Source organism: Harpia harpyja, chromosome 17, assembly GCF_026419915.1.
Source record: "Harpia harpyja isolate bHarHar1 chromosome 17, bHarHar1 primary haplotype, whole genome shotgun sequence".
Lineage (NCBI taxonomy): Eukaryota > Metazoa > Chordata > Aves > Accipitriformes > Accipitridae > Harpia > Harpia harpyja.
In genome coordinates, this window is record NC_068956.1 from 4706582 (window position 1) to 4729161 (window position 22580).

General features: G+C 42.5%; 1 protein-coding gene across 9 annotated transcripts in view; it reads right to left on the minus strand.

Moving 5' to 3' along the window:
- The window catches only part of TENM4 (teneurin transmembrane protein 4), a 599338-nt gene that overhangs the window by 328057 nt on the left and 248701 nt on the right, over positions 1-22580 (minus strand). For all 9 annotated transcript variants that reach the window (XM_052812175.1, XM_052812176.1, XM_052812174.1 and 6 more), the window contains 2 exons: positions 21273-21561; positions 16657-16926 (listed from right to left, as the gene is read on the minus strand). In XM_052812175.1, the coding sequence (XP_052668135.1) occupies positions 16657-16926; positions 21273-21495 (493 nt within the window). In that variant the 5' untranslated portion in view covers positions 21496-21561. The remainder of the gene's footprint in view (positions 1-16656; positions 16927-21272; positions 21562-22580) is intronic.

Consider the following 22580-nt stretch of genomic DNA (forward strand, 5'->3'; position numbering starts at 1 on the left):
TCTTCCCAATAATAATAAAGGGGAGATGTCAGGGGGAGAAGATGTCTCTCTTGTTCCTCTAACACTTGACAAAGCACTTTCCTCCCCCTTCCCAGCACTACTCTCCTAAGAAGTTCAGAAGGGAAATGAGTTTGCTTGCAGATATTTTTGTTCTCTAGCTAGAGAAACAAATGCGTTCACTGAATATAGCTCTGCCAGGAAAATAAGAACATGGGCAGGACTTTGAATGGAGTCACTGATAGGAATGAAGGAGAGGAACAGTGTTTCCTGAATTGCTCATCAGGAAGAAATAAAGGTGAAGAAAGGGAGGGAGGAAATAGAGTTGTTTGAGTAAGGATACCGAATGCAAAATCTGAGTGGAAGAAACAGTAAATGCTGAGAAGGAGCTGGATGAGTCTGAGTCATGCAACAGATTTCCCCCCCCCCCCCTAAAGCTGTGTAAAACAGAGGCTGCAACAACCCACCCTGGAAACCTTTCATGCAAACGCTATAGGAAGAATGACCCTGGGGCAAGGTAATGCCATTTTTTTTGCAGGGCCTGGCATGAGGGCTAGTGTGGAATAATATGTGATGCCATTTTCATGGCAGGCAACAGATATCCAGCCACCAACAACTACCCTTCAGTAACAGATAGACAAAGCCAAGCTCTTCAGTTCTTCTCTCTCTTCCCCAAGTGGGTTGAGATCTCAATGGTTTTGAGTGGCATCGCAGAGGTTTTAGGGCATGTCATGATGAAGAGAATTACTGCCTGCTTCCTAACCCTGCAGGGCTGCATAAGACCTTGACAAATCCTAACTCCTGGTCTTACCATACAAGCTTTCCTGACACAGTAATATTTTCAAAATACTCCCTGCTAGTGACCTTCTGAATTCCCTGTAATTCCAAACACTCTTACTCAAAAATATTAGAAAACAGAGTCACTAATCAGTTTTCAGACAGTATTTTTGCAAGTGGAAGGTATGTCTGCATACTTCAGAAAACATGCAAATAAAGAATCCATTAATTTTTAACTATTTTTTTTTTCATCCTATTCTGGAGGCCTATTCATAGGCTTATCTAGACTTGGAAATGTACCAATATAATTATTCCTGGAAAATTATTTGGAAATACTCGTTTTGAATTAACTTTCTACATGGAATCAGAATGGTCAGACAGATCCTTGTGCCAAAAGAAACGATGCTGAAATAATTATTTCATAACAGCCATATCAGTAAACTTCCAATTGGAGAGGAGCTTGTATACACAGGAAGGAAGCAAACCCTATTGTCTCCCTCCTTCCTTACAGCCCTTGTTTTACAGCCGAATAAGCAATAATGAGGCTGTAGATCTATGTCTTCTTCTTAGAATCCAAAAGGCTTTACAGAGTCTGTTGGATGAATTTCAACACCCTGTTCAAGTCCAAGGAGGAAATAAGCTCTTCCAGAAATTCACCAATCTTCCTTTTTCTTCTCCGAGTCTGGCTGTAGCTCAAAGGAACCTTATGGACCATCTGTCCCTCCTATCCTCTCAACCCCCACATGCCACTATCGATAAGACATCAATCTGTGAAGCAGCTCTGGGAGAGATTTTTTTAGTAGTTTCTCCAGGAAAGCATCCGAGCGATTCCTCTGAAGAATCTATCTGCTCTCTGTGTCTGCTGGGGAAAAGGGGTATTGACCTCTCCCCATCTCTACCACGGTGTGGAGATTCTTCTCTTGAAGGACGCAAATGTATTTGCAAGAACTTTAGACAAAGCCAAGAATGAATTAACTAAATCCAATTCAGGGAGGACAGTGATAAACAGGCCATGGCTCATGAGAGCGTTAAAGGTTTGGAAAACATTACTTACAGTGAGACACTCCAGAAGAAAAGAACTAAAAGAAGGTTAAGGACTCAGTTCATCACTGTCTGTGGGGACACGAATCTATTGGGGTACTGCTCAGGGGCAATAATAGATGCTAGGGCCTAGGATGTCCTTGGGAACACTTCCTGAATATCTTCTCTTATCTTTTGTGTTCATGTGGAGACCAACCATAATCTGATGCTGAGAATGCAAACCTCCGGTGCCACTGACTGAGATGAAAACGATTAGGGGCTGCATTTGCTTCAGAGTCGAGACCTGACGGCTCTTCCTAAAAGTTTCTAAAAAATGCTTCTGTTCTGAGGTGGTAAAATATCTCCTTAGGAAAAAACACTAATCCCTTCTCAACGATACCTTTGGAAACTGATCTTTTCCACAGTCATGCAGCTTACAGAGAGAAATTAGTCTGAACTCTTCTATATCGCAGCTGCTTTCACCCGGTCGTCCTGTTCATTTTGTTTGCCTTCCAGCAAGACGTCCAGGCCTGAGTTGAAAGACGCCAAGAGCATTGCACAGAGATGCTGCTGGGAGGCTGCTTACCCTGACCCCACGACGCTTTACAGAGCCAAGACCTCCGGGCTGTCACCCTGCTGCATTCAATGGCTTTCCACTCCCGTACAGCTGTAGATCATTGCATCTGCCTGCATTGTACTGTACCTGTTTAGGCCCTGTCCTTACAGCTTTTTATTTGTACTGTTTTACTACTCTACCTAGTTTTAATGTCCACGCACATTACCAGCCACAAGTTTAAGTTTTCCGCTAGATAACCACTAAAATGTTGAAAAGCATCATACTGAGTTCCAATACCTACAGCCCCAATACTTACCCTTTCAGCACCCAAAGCCATCTAACAATTAATGTAGCAATATCTTTTTTCTTTCTTTCTTTTTTTTTTTTTTTGTCAAAACATTGCTAGTTTTTGACCAAATAAGGACTTGGTTAATCCATTTACACTAAAGGAGTAGCACTGTCCACTGATGTTTCACCAGGGCTCTGCTGGTGAAATCCCAAGGTCTAATAGGGGCAGGAAGAGGGTTAATAATCCAAAATTCATATGGGAACCAAACTATTTGCTAACAGCTCACGTGAAAGAAGATAGCCCTCCAAAAACACTCATGACCCCCATCAAAGGGAATTATGAAAATATCCCATTCAGCCTTAATAGGACCCATGGAGTTTTTGTGAGTTGATCTCTGCTTTCTGCCTTCTCCATTCACAGCTCCAACAGAAGGAAAATGACCAAAGAAAGTAAGTTTGTCATGATTTGATAGCAGACAGCATACTAGTGGAAGGGGTCCTATGCAGATGGAATGACAAGGACTATCTTCAGGGGGAACCACACTTGACGGACAGTCAACAGCCAAAAATATTCAGGTGGGGCTGAGGGACACTGCGACTTGAGAAGGGCCAAGGAGAGCACATTTCCTCCACTGCTGTGTACCACAACAAGTCTGGTTTAGGCATATAATTTACAAATATATACATCTATACTGTGTTTGCATAAATGTCGATGTCAACCTTTATCTAGAAGCCTGAGCCAATGCCATGCGCAACTCAGCACTTTGCAAATATATAAGTAACCCTCTCTTCATCAACCAAATGTCTAACCTGCTTAAAGACTGAAGCCTGATTCGCATGAAAAGTCCTGTTTTCTCTACAGCTCCATCAGGTGGCATTCCCCTAAGCCCTTTCCCTGTTCTTGTTTGTAGATTGATCCCATGCCAAGTTTTGTACTCTCCTGACGCCAGGGTAAGTGTCTGCAGTGCCCAAGGTCATCACCTTCCTTTTCCTGAGAAGTGGCCCAAGATTAACACTCCTTCAAACTTCTACAAACACTCATTTCATGGTTGTCCTCCACCATATGATGGGTCAAATCGTCAGTCTGGGAAATAGGTGTCTTTAAGGAAAGCTGAAGAATGCATCCAGCAAACCGCACGTGTGCTGCATTTACCTGCCATGTCTCCCAGAGGCGAACACATTGTATTAAATGCCAAGGAGGAGTAGAACCAGCTACAGGAAAAGTTTGCTTTGTTGAGCATTAATAAAACTAATGGGGTATGTTTATGTAGCACCTTTCATTCCAAATGATCAAGTGCCTTGCTAGCCTTAATCATTTCACCCATCACTGAGCTGCAGACACCTCTGGGGTGAACATTAACAGCTGCTTGGCAGAGCACAGCAGCAAAACAGAGCAATTTAATGGAGGAGAAACACCCCGTCCAACTGCAGGTGTAAAGGGAATTTTGTTAAGTGGAATGTAATTATCCAAAGCAGTGGTACCTGGGAGAGAGGGTGACATTTCCCTTAATACTCTCATACGGGGCTATGGCAGCTTTTCCAGCCCCCGTGTTACTGGGGAATCAGCATCGCAGCCTGGCTCTGGGGTTGCAGTTGAATCTCAATTTAATTTTCCATCCTAAGGCTCCCAAAAGAAAAAGCATCTTGAAGTTTTTTGGTGGGTTTCCAGATTCCCAGTATCTCAGCTGAGGATTGCCATTTGCCTATATCAAACACCTAAACCAAAGTAGAACCAAATGAAGAATGTGGCTGGAGATGGAGGCTCAGTACATCCACGTTCCTTACAAGCAGCACGAGACTCTGTTAGCTATAAAATCCACACATTATATAAGAGGGAGAAATCATTGTCCCTAAACTATTTGTGGCAGGGTGGCTTGATTTAAATTGTAATCATGGTTTAAACCAGCAAACAGAGAATCTTGATTTAAATAATCAGTTTTAATCTTGTTTTGCATGTGTGCTTTTCAGTTATATTCTTTTAAAACTGGTTGATTCTCACTGATTGGTATAATTTGCTGCTTCTTTATGCTAAATCAAAGAATATCCTATATCTATACATATTTATTTCAGCAATTATATAGTTTAGCATGCATTTATTCAGATTCCTACTTTTTACATTTTTTATGAAGAGAAAATGGTGAACAACAGATTTCTTATTCAGTAGATGATTGCCGGATTTTTTTTTTGTTTGTTTTTCATTTATTTAGAATTCACATCAAGCTGCATTTAAATGGAAACTGGAATTCAGTCATAATTTCACCCCCCTCCTCCCAAACCGAGTGTAATAAAAGTACTTGAACCTGCTGGAGATACGAGAAGAAAATAAGTCTTGCCCAGAAAATGTGTTGGTGTTAACAAAGACAGCGCTAGCTGTCGCTGGGGAACTGGAACAGAGGTGCATTTCTAAGAGAGCTTGGCAATGCTTCTTCCTCGCTGGCAATGCTGGCTTAAATAGCTCCCAGGTGTTTTTGTTACCCCACCCTCAGCCACTGACCCTTATTTGACCCAAATCAGGAAGATTTTCTGTTGGGTGGGATTTCTGCTGCTCTACCCTGGGTGGAACTGATCTCTCTATGTGGGACAGCAGCGTTCCCGCGGGAGCTGTGTAATCACAGCTCTGTGCGCTGACACCCTGTCCTTGAGGAAAGGCTTTAAATCACACACTTTTGGGGGGTAAATCAGAGTTGAACCCCACGAGCAGTTGCACCGTCATGACCATGGGGATGGAGAACCCCTGCAAGGGCATGGGAATGGATATCCGTGGTGGCAACCTCTTAAACTTCTTGTCTCCCCAGATGTAATGTGTCCTGAAATTCGCTATAATACATCTTGTCTCTGGTTTTATTCACGCAGATTTTCCCCTCCCCTCCTTTTCAACTGCTGGTGAATTCCTCACTTCTGTACATGCCCATTGATCTACTTGAATGACTTGATGTGAAAGAAACCCTCCCTTTCCAGTTGCAGAAGAAGCAGCTGCTGTTAGGCGCTGATCTGGCACCTCCACAGACCGAATCTAGGTTCTCACCAAGAAACTGCAGCCAATTCATTACTCTGACTTTTCCTTAAGACTTTGACATAGTTGCCTGGAAATTACCTAAAAATTATTTACAAGTCTCCAACAGATTATTCTGAATTCAAGCCTTAGTCAAGGCTGCCATAATTTCCCAATTTGTTTAAACCATTTCTCTATTAAAAGAAGAAATGTGTATTTATCTTAAGTTAAAAAAAATATAATTAATGCTTCCATCTCCCCCCGCTACAAAGTGACCAAACCCGGGCAAAAATCAAAGCGCATGTTTCTGAATGCGGCAGAAGGCTGTCATTTTGATGAAGTAGTTCGTTTCTGAGTTTGCCACCGCTGAAGTTGGTTGCGGAAGCCCTGTAGCGCTTTGGGGGGGGTCATTAAATACAGCAGCGAGAAGAGGGCTGCGCTCGCTGCCACTTCGCGCTGCTCGGATGAGAAGGTCTCACCTACGGAGAGAGTTGCAAGGGGAGAAAACAGCCACCGCCTGGGTGCTGCGGCAGGAGAGGGACAGCACATTTCGGTGCCTTTCACACTGTTTTCAACGAGTGCTCTGGGTGCCTGTGACCATTAGAGGACCCAGGAAGCTCTTGTGATCTCCAGGAGAGCTTTTGGTATCATGGCTCGTGTCGCACGGTTTGTTTGACGCTCTCCATCTCGCGGTTGCTCAACCCATGGCTTGTAAATAAATGCAGCAATAGCAACAACAAAATGCAGGGTTTTTTTCACCCCCCCCAAGATATTCGGTGCATGTTGAGGGGCTGCCTAAGCCTATATTTTAAACACTTCAGCGCTGAAAATTCACTTAATATATTACTGGATAGAACTGGATTATAGTTGCTTTATTTTCTGCTATCCGTATGTTTAATTAGAAAATATTTGGATTCACAACTTAAAAGGTGGTGGAGTAAAAAAAGAAAGAATATACTCGTTTTGTAAAAGGGAACTGAGAAAAAGAAAGAAAGAGAAATGAAGTGATACAGCCAAGGTCAAGCACTGTCTGTAGCACAGCCATGGATTAAATCTCTTGAGCTGCAGTCCAGTGCCCACCCAAAAGCAGCCCTGCTCTGAGTCCTGTAACATGTCTGCTCCCCAAATGTCTTCGTATAATTTAGTCAAGTGTGGCAAAGACTTATTTTTGATCGGGCCATAACAAAGTTAAGTTTGTAAAATGTTTAAACTACATGAACACCAGACAGGAATTATTATTTTCTCTTTATATACAGGTTTCAAAATGGTCTGTGCTGAGATGGACAAAACAAAACAACAGCCTGCCTTAGAGCATACAATTAAAGTTTTTAGGGATAGTTCAAAGAAACACTGAAAACTTTGCAGAATTAGGGCAGTGCTGCATTTTCAATCACTGCCCTGGATTGGAAAAAATGGCATTTTTGCTAAAAGTTAATCAAAAGCCTCTGAGAAATAAAGCAATGAGATTTTAATGAACAAATTCTCATGGCGGAAGCTGTGCTTTCCTTTATTTGGAGCTCAGTGCACACCTCTGGGCATGGGTAAAACAAAAATAACGTGCTCTTTCCTCTCACTTTGTTCTGCTTATGGGTGGAGATGCATTTTCACTGAAAAAAAAGCAAAGCCAGATACCTCAAGGGGCGTTGGAGGATACTGGACCAGATGTGGACTAACACTCTGTGTGCTGGACCTAGAAGTAGATGCAGTGGTCCAAATGGGAATTCAGAAATACAGACACAAGCATCTGGAAATGCCAGATTGGGGAGACAGCCTGGTAGACCTTTCCCCAGGGCAGAAAATAGTGCTGTACCTCGTTGAAAGGTTGGGATGGCGTATTGACATGTCCTGCCCACTGCAGCTTGGTGTGACCCCTATACATCCAGGATGAAGCAGAAAAAGGGGAAAAGGCAAAGGGAAAACAAGTTTTGGTTCCCTGGCCCATGCCTAACCAGCAGGCTTAACTCTGCAGGGCAGGGGTCCTTTGGCCACAGACATAGGTATCAGACCATTTTGAGCCCTCAGCTATCACCCCTCCCTTCTTTGGATTTATTGTCCCCTCTAATCCTTTGCTTTTCTCCATCTCATCTATTCCAGGAGGGCTCGATCATCTGCTTAGGACGGAGCTCATGCCTGGCCCTAAAAGCAAAAGCCCACTCCAAATGACCATCGAGCTGCAGGTCCATCGTGACCCAAGCGCTGACGTCCACATCAGCTCTGATGGCCCTCGGTGTCCTGACCATAACCCTCACTCTATGGCGTTAGCCATTCCCCGTCGGCATTGCACACAAATCCCACCCCAAAACCAGGCTGGAAGTGAAGTATTGCTATCAAAAGAGCAATAGGTCTTGCGCTGCTGAGCCTAGCTGTATTCGCCCTAGGGTCTTTCACACCAAAAGAAGTTATTTACAGCACTTGGAAATAGTGTAAAAAATGCACAGATTTACTTCCAGAATACTTGGCAGCTTGCCAGCAATATTAGTAAATGCAATTATTTTCCTTAAAAAAAAAAAAACCAAACCTCCATGACGCGGCAGTTTCAAGTGGTGAAAGAAAGGACAAAAATTAACAGCATAATGGAAAAAACCAGTAAATTCTTACCTGTTAATGTTGTTTCTACAACATGCAGGCTATTAATGAGTTTTTAGATTTTGGGCCTTTTTTTCCTGCTTAATGGCTTCACCATCATCACAATAATAATAATAACGTGAAACCTACACACTAACCTATATGAACTGCAGTTCATTACGGCAGAATAACATTGTGCAGGGTTTTAATGTCAGCATCCTTTCAGACGCAGATTACAGTAATACAGAAAATACATTCTCGATGGGACATACCATATGGGAATAAAAGTAATAAAAAAAGGAAATGGAAAGACATCTTTTCCTCTAGAGGCAATGAGGCCAGTGATGAGATAGATTAGCCCTAGAAATCAGTGGGAATTCCTTCACTGTGGAACAAAATCAAGATACTGATCACTAACGCAGCAGTTGAAGTATTAAACTCAGATTAATCCCGTGTACCTTCACCTCCTAAATTGGGAGCACGGATGCCGCTGGCTCCCTCTGCGGTCCCTGGGGTGACCTAGGTGCTACCAAAGGGACATTCAGCTCTTGGGTGGGTTGAATCCTGCCTGAGAGACAGTGGCATCCGCTAGTTTCCTCATTTGAAAGGCGGTTTTATACCCAGCGGACGGGGGGGTGGTTGAATGTAGAGGGAAATTGTCTGGTGTCCTAAACACCATCAATTTACTGTCCCACCAGGGTAAAACTTTCTCTGAGACTCTTGCGAAGAAGTGAGGTGATGCCTCACCTTTTCACTTTCAAGAAGCATCTCAGGGCTAATATCTAAAAAGGACAAAAAAGATCAGAGGACAGAAAATAGGAGGAATCTATCATCAAGAATGTCAGCAGTTAGAAAGTTGGATCACAAGTAAGGAAGATGTAACAGCCTTCAAGGGAGCCATTTTTCAGTGGAGAATGTAGCATTTGGGATGGTCGTGTAGCTAAAGTCTCCTTTTTAGGACTAATAATCTTCATAGGAATATTAGTATCTTTATGGTTGGAGAGCCTGAAGGCACATTCCTTCCCCTGACCTTCACATTTCAAGTGATCACCAAGTCTCTGAATATCTCTATAAGGTGCCTTCAGTAAGTTGCAATATCCAAGCACTCCCCATGTACTGTTAAAATGGAGAATTTCTTGCAAATCCTACCTGGAAAGGAGAAGTTTAAGAGTTTTGAGGAGCTGAAACAGAGAAAAGGATTAGTGAAAATTCCCTTCTGGATCTGCTACTCGTTTTTGTAGTTCTTCACTAACTTCTGCAATTGATGATGGATCTTTAGTGGTAAGGGTTCTGGCTAATTTTTATTTCAAGCTGAAACATCTTGTTAATATTAAGGTTACAACTGATAGGAGGCAAGTGAAAGATGACAGCCAGCAGATGCCTGATCTTGACCAGGTAATTCTAATTTATTCTTGTCTTCCCCTACTCAAAAGTCATACGGCAAGATTAATAAAGTACAGCTCGTAGCACATTCTTTTTTTTTTATTTATTGTGAAGATGGTTTTTTATTTTTTAAATCTCCTTTCTGAATTCTCCAGAGTCTGAGTATCACATTTTTACCTACATGGTTTGCAGAAGAAGCATGTCTGAAGCACATACTCATTTACTGGAAGTACTTTATAATGCACTATTTAATTCAAAGGGGAAAAAAAAAAAAAAAAGATGATGTTGCTGCAACCACGGTAACAATATTAACAATAGAGTGTATGAAGCCTGAAAGGAAATTACTCAGCAAAACATGGTAATAAAAAGAAAAGTCACCATGGATTATCAACTGGGGTATTAACAAAGAATTTGTAATGCTAAGATTACACAGTAATTCTGGCACTGCTAATTGCACTGATATATTGAATTGTATTTTGGGCCAGTGATTTGGGTCAACCCGATTTGGGAAAAAGGAAGGTGAGTGTAAAGAAGGCTGAGTAAAATCCTTCCTCTGCAGAGGGTCAGAGCTATTTAAGAGAACCTTGCAAGGCCCCTGGTAGCCAGTATAGACAACATTAGGGAATGAACTCTGGACAGCCAAAGGGAACAAGAAAAACACACAGAAATAATTACCATTTTACTAGAGCTCCCCTAGCTATTGTAAAACAGCTCTGAAGAGGAAATATTTGGAAAAAGCTGATGAAATTCTGCAGCATGTGGCTTGATCATCGGGACAGCTTTCTGATTTAATAAGATGCCAAAAAGTGTACAAGAAACCTAGCGGCAAACAGCATGTTGTGAGGTATTTAAGCAAAAGTACTAGAATTCATACCACTCTGGCCTGCTGACTATTTTGCAAAACCAGATAGTTACCACCATACACCTAGGACCTGATCTAACACTGCTGATGGCAACGGGAGTATTCAAAGGCTTCAGTGAGGTCTGTATCAGACACCACTGAATAAGGGAAAGTGTTAGTTAGATTTCTTAACTATCCAGGGGAAATAAAATTGTATAATTTCTTTGGTGTTCCTTGTTTGAAAGACTTGTCTTTAATTATTTCCTGCTGTAATGTACCCCTGTGTTTCTAAATATCTTCTGTAAGCGTTCAATTCTATCAAGTCCTAATTTCCTACGCAGTTTCTTAAGCACTCCTTCCAGCAGCAGTAAAGGCTTAAACAGTGTGGAAGCAGCAAGTGTGGCAGTTACTGCAAGAAATGCTCTTTAAATCAAGTATTGTGTCAATTAAAATGGCTAAGGGTTGGGTATGTGATGGTAGAGCAGGCAGAGCTATCACATGAGCTTTCCAGCTCCTGATTGCCAGTACATTTCAGTTTTACAAAAAACTATGAGAATTTTCCAGAAAGGCAATTTATTTGATGGGAAAGCAAAAGTTAACCATAACATATCCACTGCCTTTCTGGTCAAGTTGGTAAGGCTTGGAGAGCAGGTTTGGATATTGGGCTGGTTGTTTGCTTGACAGTTTTAAAGCTCATTTAAATGCATCCCAGAACAGTAGTGACTAAAAGAAAAATTATTCCTCTCTGTAGGATGTGGGTCCAGCAAAGTAAAATGAATTGGTGCTCTTAATCTTGTCACCAGTGAGTAAGTGTCTGTATTGCTATAGTCACCACACTACTTTTGGCACTGACTGGTGATTTCAGAGGTGAAGGCAAAGACAAATGGACCTTGAGATTAAATGGCTCTTCCTAACAGAGGTGACCAACAAAGGTGTGGTGGGGATGACCGTACCTGCATCCAGTTCATTGTTAAATGGGACATTTGAGTCCGCCGGTGCCATTCTCACCCCTTTTGCACGCATGAAATGCATGCAGAATTGTTTGCAGGATGACATGTTTCCTACATATTTTTGAATTGTGAAGATGGAAAGAAGCAGCCCAGCGCAATTTGACAGCAATGGTCCTGCAGCCTGAATTTTGGCTTCCAGCGTGGTTAGATCTGGAATTTTAGTTCATGTCTACTAACCTCTCAGTCTGCTAGATAAGAAAATGCCACACTTCAGCAACACTTCTGCTGAAAGAATTTCTTTACACAATATATCACAAATGAGTATCTCCAGCTCGGTTGAACTGTCTCAAGCCATCTGATGTTACTCATCCTGCCTGGCTGCTTGATACTGCCCACATTCTTCCCAAGAGGAGATGATGACAGAGCGAAACATCAGCTCCACTCTGCACATGTACACAGCATTAATCACTGCTGACTTGTCCTGCTAAAGAAGAAAACTGCTCCCCCTCTCTCCTGCTCCTTCTCATATTTAACCAACTACATGCCTTGGTGGATATTAACACTAAATCCAGATTAAAACTAAAGTGAATGTTTACTTTGCCACGGCTTCTTTGGAACAGCTAAAAGTTAAGCTGTACTTGTTGAGGGGTTTTTTTTAGAAAAGGACTGCAACTCCACTTTCACAAAGACAAATTTAAAAAATGCAGTTGGCCCAGGTCTAAAGTAATCCTGCAGCGATTACGCTGAATAAACCAGTAAGCTCATTAGCACATTGAAGGTAGAGAAAAAAGTGGTTTGGGGTTTTTTTTTGGAAAGGGATTCTGTAAGGGAATATCTACATTTTCTGTCCATCTCTCATGTTCAGATCTATCCGGGGACTACCAGGACGATTCATAACAGTTTGGGCAGATCTGGGGTAAGATCTCCCTTATGGACCCAAAGGAAATATTCGGAGCCCGTTTCACGGGTGCTTACGCACAAATGCTGTCCATCCATCTCTACATCTGTAGGAGTGCCCTGGGCAGTACAAAAGCCTGAGGTGCTCAAAGGTGAGGTGTCTGAGCAGTCCTGCATGGCCCTGAAGTCAGAGAAAGCACAGCAATGCTACAAACTGTTGAAACTGGAGAAAGAGGGAGGATCAAGGGGCCAGCATGTACAGCTACTCCGACCGAGGCAGCATCCATTCTAGACCATTCTAGACCATCTAGACCAAAGCAGCTGTTTGTCTAGTTTACACTTACTTAAAAACTTTTAGCACTGGAGTTCCTCAGAATCCTCTGACTATCTCCTCCAGTGCCTAATTGCCTACAGACCGTAGGCAAATGAGGAGAGGAGGATCTAGGTGGCTTTGTTCAGCTAGTAGAAGAGATGGTTAAAGGGAGATCTAGCTGCTGTCTTTTAACTATTTCAGGTACGGGGGATATACAGGAGATGGAGTCAGACTGTTCTTGGAGGTGCTCAGTGAGTGGACGACAGGCAATGGACACGTGTGGAAATTCTGACTAGCTCTTAGGAGAAGAGTTGTTCACAAAAACCGTGGTCGGCACCAGAACCAGGACATAGAGATTGTGGCCTCTCCACCCTGGGAGATGCTCAAAGTGTAACTGAGCAACCTGGTCTGACCTCAAAGTTAGCCCTGCTTTAAGCAGGAGACTGGACCAGAGACCTTTGGCGATGCCTTCCAACATAAATTATTCTGTGGAACTCTATTTTTATGATGACGTCTCTATGATTAGAAGGTTTTTGCTTTTAGTATGTGACTGAGTTGCTGCAAAATAAGTCAATTTCTGGAAGACAATTACCTTGTTCTCCTTCGTTGTGCTCTTCTCTATATTAAACAATTGCTGGCTCAATACAAAGCCTGTTCTGGGTTACCTAAGGTAATGCCAGTTAACTTCAGGCTGGGATCCAAATGACCACTTCAGGAACTTTTGCTTGAATCACTGTTGCTGAGAAACAGTGCGAACTAGTATAGGAAAGAGGTTCTCCTAACTTCCTTGCTAGACTTCCAGGAACCAAACTCCTCCTCCCTGTGCATGGGTCTGAACTGTTAATGGGAGTTCGCGACTTCAGATTAGCCTAGATGGTCATGCTGCAGAATAACCCTTGAGCTCCATGAAGTGCCTGCTCCATTAGCAGCACAGAGTGATTGCATTATCCCTGGACAAGGTGCAGTAACTTGAGTTGTCCCCTCTGTCCCCTTACTCTACAAAGTGACTGTCCAGGTTGAGTGAAAAGTACTGCCCAATGGAGGGGAAGCCATTGGGGCTGTTTGGGTGTGCAGATCTGAGCTCAGGGCAATGCCAGGGTTATAACTCAAGCTAACTCTTAGTGAAAACAAACTCTTAACCTAGTAAAAGTATTCAACCTCCTGGAAAGCCTGGGAACGGTTTAGATAAAGCAACGCATGCCCTCTGCCTGTGCTGGTGATTTATGGACTGCAATATGCTATGGAACCAGAGCACTTCATTGGTTTCCTTTAAAGACAGAGGGGTGGATTGTGGCTGCACTTACTGAGCAGTGTATCTGTTCCTTCAAGACATCACCACTCCTGAAATAAAAGCAAGCCTGCTTTTTGAGGGAGCCAGACCTCTCATTTTCTAAGAACACAATAAATGTCTCTGTAGAATCACACTTTGACAGCTTTGGATTTACAAACATCAGAAATAAATTCTGATTATTTATTTTGGATAAATAATGAACAGCATAAAAATTGCTGACGTTAACCTTCATTGGAAAAGTTGGTTTAATGGGCCCCATAAAATCTTCTATTGATGGCAGGTTCATAAAGCTCCATATTGACTTCAGCTAAAGGCTATAACTTCTATCAATACTGTCAACAATTAATATTGACTAATAAAGGTATCTTGTAAACTGAGTCATAGCATTATGTTACTTTATGCTGCCATTAGCAAAATTTCATGTCTTCTTGAAAACACTTCTCCTATAAATTTGGGAGTTCTCAAAATAGCCTGTGTGATAGCTAGCAGCGAAGGACCCATGGTAACACTGCTTATGTGCAGAGGGAGGAAACACAGAGCAACCTTTGCATTTGCTAGACAAAGCTTCTGAGAAGATCTCAGGCTTCATTTGCTCCAACAGCAGGTTTCAGACTGTGAGGGGTTTGCATGCAAAAGTTTCTCACACCTTTATCTCTGCCAAGCAATTAAAAACCGAAAATGTCCAAATTTTGTGTAACTTTTAAGTCATTTCCTTAGTCCTTCTTGTCTTCCTCCCTTGCAACATTTGTTTGGATACATTTATAACACCAACTCAACTGCAATCCCTATACTGAAATGATAGGTCTTTCTCTCAGCTCTGGATCAGTTTTTCTGACCTGAACCTGGCTGATGTCTCTGACATCTTCCCAGGAAAGTCTAAGCATCAGCTGAGTCTCCCCAACAGAACGGTTTGGATTGTAATATTTTCCCTCGAGTTCCACCACCTCTTTTTTGTCAATATGAACAATATGATTGCATGCTGGACACCACTACTGTCTAGATTTTATTTATGCTACACAGACTTTGTATTTTTGAGTACGATATAGTCTTTCTCACCTTCACTCAGCATCTAAACTGCAAATGCCTAGGGCCCAAAAAACTCCTACACTTGTACAACACTTTAAAAACCTGCAGGTATGTTCTCCACCTTTCTGTCTTCCCTTTTCTAATTGCTATAAAATGATGGTTCAACAAATGGTTAGCGTGTCATTAAATTTAAGGGAAGAGGAATTGGAGGTTGTCTCAGTCCTGACATGAGTACTACTGCCTCTGTTATTACATTCAGTAAAGCCTTTCAAGGCATGTGTTGTTGCTAGTATAATTTCATTTGTAAGTGATCTGTAGGTACAAAGTTGAATTTGCACATGTAGAGATAGCATTAGGGAAACCAGTGAAGACTCCAGCAATTAATGTAATTCTTCTCTCTTAAGACAAAAAAAAACCCCAAAACCCTAAAATTCTGTACTTCGCTTTTCTGAGTAGGCGTGGAAAAAAGAATGTATGGGATAGGATCACAGCTGCTCGAATACCACCATGGAAAGCACAAGAGAGCGCTTTGGATACAGGAGGATGGGATGGAAGTGCAAGGTGTTTGCTTTTGGCTGTTTTCTAGCGATTTCTTGGAAGTGTGAGAAACTCTGACCCTGATGTTCCCTCTGGTTTTTCATCAAAACACAAGGCTTGGAAGAAAAACAATATAATCTGGCACTGCGTGTCTGCCTGTCCTAACAGGTACAACCCTGTAAGAGACTACACTAAGAAACTTTAAAAAATACTGTAAAAATAATTTAAAAATATTCTTCTGTACATCCTTTAAACAGAAGGCCATTTATCTTTGAACTTTGCCTAATATATCATTATCTCTGAGCAGAAACTTAATAAGCTTCTACTGTAATTTTGTTGGGAGTTAAACATAAAATCATGTGGGTGGTGTATGTCTCACCGTGTCATGGCTTCCCAAGGAAAAGTTATCATCATTTGTCACTATAATACTGTGGCAAAAAGCATAAAGAGAACAAGCAATACAGTCATTTCACATCAGCTTTCTGCGCCGAGCTCAAGCTCCTGATGACTTGTACGCAGCAGCTATATTAAGAAGCAGGCTGTGCCATAATTGAATTAAAGGTGCAAAGGCATATAGGGCTGTGTGAACTCCCGGGTCAAGCTGCAATTGAATCAAAATCCTCTCTCCCTCCTACACTGCTTGGCAGAACTGCTGACCAAAAGGTTCGCAGACCTACAAAATGCATGCAGGAGTCCCCGCAGCTGGGGACGCAAAGTTACAGAGATAAAAAATCTGTGACCTTCAGCTTTTATTTCGTAAGAAGAAAAAGGCTTCTAAAAATATTTCACCATCGTTTTCTTTCAGAGAGCAGTCAGCTGATTTACATAAATGAAACGGCTCCTGTCAAGGAACCGGCAAGGAAAAGAAGGAAATTATCTGCCCCGAAAATCTGTAGCAAAGATAAGAGCAGCATCAGCCAGGGGAGGGGAGATTTAAATGCTTTTTGTCTGAAAGGTCGCTACAAAAAGCAGAAAGAGTATTACAGCTACTTAATGATCTCTGTCGCTGTGATAAATAAGTAGGAGCTTCTCCAGCAGTTTATTAACAAACACTCTGTAGGACAGTACAAAAGGCCACGACATGGGGCTATTAGAAGAGTGTTTTCACTGAGCCTGATAAAAAAACCCCAACACAAAACTGAAGGAAGATTAAGGTGGAGTGGTAGGAAGAGGCATTCCTGGCAGAGCTCGAGGCTGACATCGCATGCGCTGTCATCACTTACCGGTTTCGGTGTTCTCGTGCTCCGTGTCAGTGAGGGTGAGGTTGGAGTTGGCCCGACTCGACAAGCAGGAGCTGCGTCCGGACTTGGTGTTGCGTCCCCAGAGCCTCACCGGGTGCTCAGGCGACATGACCACGTCTGCCTCCGTGTCGGCATCCGAGCCGGCGCTGATGGAGTAGCCACAGTGAGGCAGGCCGATATCAGTCCGGTACAAAGTCCCATGTGTGGGCGTCACATCTTCAAGACCCAGCTCTCGCAAAGAGAAGTTGGCTCCTGGGAGAAAACACAGCAGCCTGGTTACTCTTTGATAGGGGATGGTTTCATCTAGCACAGGTCAATGGCAGAACCATCCATCCATCCTCTGTCTTCTAGTGGGGCACAGCAGCTCCCGAGTCCTAGCGTCATACCCGATTCTCCTGTCTTGTTGTGTTGCTTAGTCTAAGACCAAGTGATCATGCCAAGACCAAAAAGCAGCTGCTTTCCTGCTTCGGGAACCTGACAAAAACTCAGAGCGTGTTCAATGAAATCATCAAATTGGAAAGCAAAGACAGACGGAGAAATGGTGGAATTCTTTAGGAGAGGCAAAAAGTAATCTTGGAAGAAAAGCAAAATGAGGCATGCAATGATCAAAAGTCCTACCATACACCTGGCAACTCTACTACAATAGGAAATTTGAGTGAGTTCTGCTCATTGAAATCCCTGAAATTACATACTGGAGATTTAAATTTCCTTTGGCGATCTCACTTTCCCCTTGCTGACCACTCACACCTTGACTCAATTTAGCTATTCATTCTGATACAGTCACAGCAGAGGTTATTTGGCTGCAAATAGATGCAATTGTTCAGCTGACTAAAAATACAACCTGAAAAATGACTCTCGAGTTCACGTTTAGTTACCTACAGAGCTTCAAAATCAGACCAAATCAATGTGAATGAGGCTTCAAATATTAGCACACTTTTTTCAGAAAGTTGCACGAGAAAGCTGGGGAGAGCAATTAGTGGCTCCATTTTAATCCACACTTATTTATTAATGCATGCTTTTATTTTTCAGCCCTGAATGTCTTTAAAAGATTTTGGCCACCCATGAATGCCTTTAGCTGCACCATGCATTTATACGGCACAATGCACCCCTGCTCCTGTTACGTTACGCCTTGATCGGATGGATTAAGGAACTTTATCTGTAACTGGTAGGATACATCAGGCCCTGGATCATGGCCAATTACCAACACCGGTGATCAAATTCAGCCTAGCTGGCTGCTTCTGTTTATTTCAATACATAAATCCCCTGAAACAAAAGGAGAAGTGGAACCTGCCAAATCTATGCACAGGTCACACACTCAGCTTTAGAACAGTGTTTGCAATTTAGGCATGTTTCAACAAGATAAATCTGAATGCATGGTCTCCAGGAAAGTTCAGGCCCAAACCTACCTTTGAACAGTGAAGTTTGTATCTACTTATTATTGAAATCTGTTCATCAGGTGTGGACCTCAAGGTTGTATCCAAAACCGAGTTATGATTCTCTCCCTGCTCAAAACCGCACAAGCATGTGGCTCTCCTCACATTTCCATTTGTTGATGTTAAACTTCACATGGTGGAAAACGCGTATGCAATAGAAACTGTCAGATTTCTACTTTTCCAGAGTCTGGTTTCACACTTGTGGAAACACTCTGGCTTGTCCCTGAGCCCTGCTGCATGGGGGAGGTCTCATATCATAACACACATGCATTGAATGATCAGCTGCCCCCAAGTAGACGCTATTTTACTACACTTCTTCATTCAGTTGACTTTGCAGCTCATAGTGAACAGAGAGAAGATGTTTGAATGCAAGATGAATAATGGGACAGGACAACATTTCCACGTAAAGCTCAGAGAAGGAGCTGTTTGATGTCAGGAGGAAATAACCAAGGTTCAGCTTGTTACGGGTCTACAGCTGATAGCACTCAAACTATATAAAGCATTCATGAACTTCACACCTTTTTAATTGACCAAACGAGATTAAAGCTTTCAGACAGAGTGGAAAGATACGCTTGCTTGGGGCTCACACCTCTGTCAAACCCTAGGGCCTTGCTTGGGAAGCACAGTGCAAGCTTGTGGCAAATTAATCCATTTAACTTGATTGCAAGGTGGTCTGAGAGAGCGTCCTCTACCACTCCACGGCATGAGGTAGCAAATGAACTTGACCTAGATTATAAATGCAAGGAAGCAGTATCTCCCCAGAGACCTCGCTCTTCTCTTCCAGTTTTGACTTTTGTGCAAGGCCAGAGTAGTTTTTAAACCATCCTCCACGGAGTACTGGAAAACGTCATCTTTTGGTTTTGCTTGCGCATTTGAGTCACTGATGGCGAGTTCCACCTTCCCCTGAAACAAGCCATACTCAACATCTTCAGACACATCAATGTGCAGCATGACTGATGCTCTCCAGTAACAGCAGCTCATAAATTATGAAAAATGACTGCTACAATTAACTGAAAATCAAATTTATTTGCAATAAACAGCAGGAGATGCATTGATTTTCATATTCTATGCTCACTGTTGCCTTTTAAGCTGGAAGAACTCAAGTCAATAAAAGGAAGATAATAAATATCTGAGACTTTTTAATTCAGATCTGGTCTATTTTTTCCTGTGCTGACTTGCACGTTTGCTGGCACTCTCACTCTAGCTAAAACCATTTAAATGCTGACTTGTTTATTTACTGAATTTATTTGGTCAATTTGAAATGTTTCCCTCCTCTGCCTTCCAAACCAATGCAGGAGAGAAATTCACTTTGCCTTGTTGATGTCGAGCAGGCTAATAAGGCTTGGTTTCAGTTGGCATGAGGCCATACAGCACCACAAAGTGAGGTCCGTTCATGGCTTTCTGCCAGTGGAAAATGTGGCACAGAAAGTCTGGGGTTACTGTTAACACTCTTCAGGCCAGTTTTGGGACTCTCAGGATAAACTGGGAGAAAATTAGAAATTGGAAAATCTGTGGGTGATATATCAGAATTTGAACTGGCACCCTGACATGGTTAATCTTAACTTCTCAATTAATTTCAGCCACTTAGACCAGTGGGTTTTACTATTTCTCAGTAGCCTACAAAATTTTCCTAGGGAAGTATGAACTTGTGTATAGCAAATTTATACTCCCTGTCAATAGACTGGCTTTTCTTATTTATCTTTTGTGGGTGTCTTAGGAGAAGTCCGTGGACCTGGATGGCCTCATAGACCCTCAGGTTGAAAACCGCTGACCTGTACTAATTCACATCTATCCTGCATGGTGAATATATTGTATGAAGTGAGCAAACTCAATGACCTAAAAGGTTTCCTTTTCTTTATAACTCCGTGGATTCCTTAGAGAGGATGAAGTACTTCAGAGTTGCTAAGAGGGAAACTCCTTTTATGATTGCAAAGTATTACTTACAACACCTATTGGCCCTTTTGTTAATTATTGCCTGGTGCCGGTCTCCTGAAATACAAACACCAAAGCCATGTGCACAAAGATACTTCTGCAAGTCATTTTGCTTGTGCATGCCTTAAAGATGAGTCTTGCACCAAAACCACAAGTGCGTGGTGTTTGAAGAGTGAAATTAAGCAGCTCCCAAATTAAACAAGTGCAATTATATGCATTCCCTTTGGGGAATCAGCTTCTCCAGACTGCAGAGGGTATGTTCAGAGCAGCCTGGGTCAGCTATTTTATGTTCATTGTCTGGAATGCTGCCTACTCTATTTGACTCGCTTTGCCATTTTATGCTTTTCTTGATGGACTTCTAAAAATAATTTATGTGAAACCCTGCTTGGTTTCTGAACTAAGACACTCGTGTCTCTACAGAAAAATGAAGATGAGACTATAGTGGGGGCCAGAAATCCACCTCACGTAGGCAACAGCAGCAGTAAAAATGTAACTGCACTGAATTCAGGCTAGCAACAAAAAGGAGAACATTCAGAATCTCTGTTAAGACTGTGGAGCCCATGCTGACCCTTGAACCTCCACATCTTCACAGCTACTGTGACCCAGATTCACTAAGTGGACTCCTGTAAGTCCTAAAAGTGGTTCTTTACCACTCCTTTAATATTGGAGCATATCCCCATCTCAAACCCACAGCCTGCAGGCCATGTACAATGCCAAGGGTTGTTCATCCCATCTGCAGCTCAGCTGTCTCCCTTCTTCCAGGCTTCTTGGGTTTTGCTGTAGCCCAGATGGACAGAGGGGACAGTGGCACTCTCCCCTCGTTGTCTTCTGCCTTGGTGTCCTTGTTGACTTCCTTCATGATAGAGCAGGGACATGACACAGTGAAAAGGTCTCCTGAGCAGGCAGGGACTTTCCACGCCACGTCAGTACTGTGCAGCATGTGCACAGGGGGTCTGTTCTCGTGGTGGGAAATGGCAAAGGGCTGTTGGAGACAGAAAGACTAAGACAGAGAAAAAAAATGTGTCTTGGTAGATGCTAATGAACACAGGCTAGCGGTATCCGACGTAAGGACATTGGTTTGCACGCATCCCACGCCTGTGCAATACAATGAAGATGTTCCTTGCTGCTCTCTTTCCTTATGTCTCCCTTTTGGCCTCAGAGCCCTTCAAAGGCCCCAGCTCTCAGCTTATTAACTCACGCTACTTGCAGCAGCATCTGCTGAAATGTACTCACCCGCTCGGCAGAACTCATCGGCCTCCTGGTGCACCATGTCTTTGACCCGATTGCTGTAGGTCAACCTGGAGTCTTGATCATAAGCCTTCAGGGTCTCACTGGAGCTGTAGGACTTCTGGGGTACCTTGCTGTCCTCACTCTCGGCTGAAGAGCTGGTGTAGCGGCGCTCAGTGTCGCGGCGCCGAGTCAGAGATCGATACGGTTTCCTTTCTTTTACATCCATGGCACCCTTGTCTGAGTATTCAACATTAAAGTAATGACGTCTGTATGGTGGTCAGATTGGAATAACCTGAAAGAGACAATAAAAGAAATAGGATCTAGGTTCATGCCTTTGGGCACCCGAAGGCTAATTTGCCTTCTTTATACATTCTTGCACTGAACAAAAGAGATGTTACTTAATGGACTGCAGGAAAACCCTCTTAGAACAATTACCAATGGAAAGAAAGTCTCTGTTACGCGTGACTCATTTAATAATTGCCACAGCTAGCGGGACACACGCAGCAACCTGCATCTGTCTGAGCTGGGCATGCACTTGGGGATTTGAAACTGATTGTGATTTTTCTGTGTCTTCTTTCCATGGGAAGTGATTCAGACACCTCCAGGAGGCATGTATTCGGTACATCAGTCACCTAATCTCTGGGAAATCAGACCATGCTGAAAAGTCTCTATTTGGGCAGCCAGAGGACTTTGGAAAAATGCTGTCCTACAGTTTTAAAACTGTTTTGATGGATCGTGAGGTTAGAAGGAATGAACAAAAGAATGAGACAATGTAAGAAGGCAAGTGGGAAGGGAGAGGGACAAGAGAAGACTGAAGGGGTGAGATATGGATGGAAATCGGATGAAAATGTCTTCCTATTCAGAGGGCTCATCTTTACTCAGCTGGAAATAGACTAGAACTTAAGCAGAGTTGAGAAAGTGTAAATAAATGATATCTCTGCTCCATGTAACAGCATGGCCTGGGATTTATGCCTGTGGGGAAACCAATGTATATATGCATCAGTATGCAAGCATACATATCTGCAGACAGAGAAAATTGATATCAGAAATAAAATGTGTATTAAAAGTATTTTTCTCAAAATAATTAATAAATTGTCTTTTCACTTTAAGTTTATTAAATGCAAAAGAAGCTGGAGGGAAAAAGTCAATGACTTGCAGGAAGATGGTAAAGTATGTTTTTGAATACCTAAACTGGTTTATGAGGAAAAAACTGGTAAAACCCACAAACCAAACATTGAAATCTGTAATTACAGGCTGAGTTTCTCAGGAACTGAGTCCTCTTAACCGCTAAAGAACAGAAGCCGAGTCTCT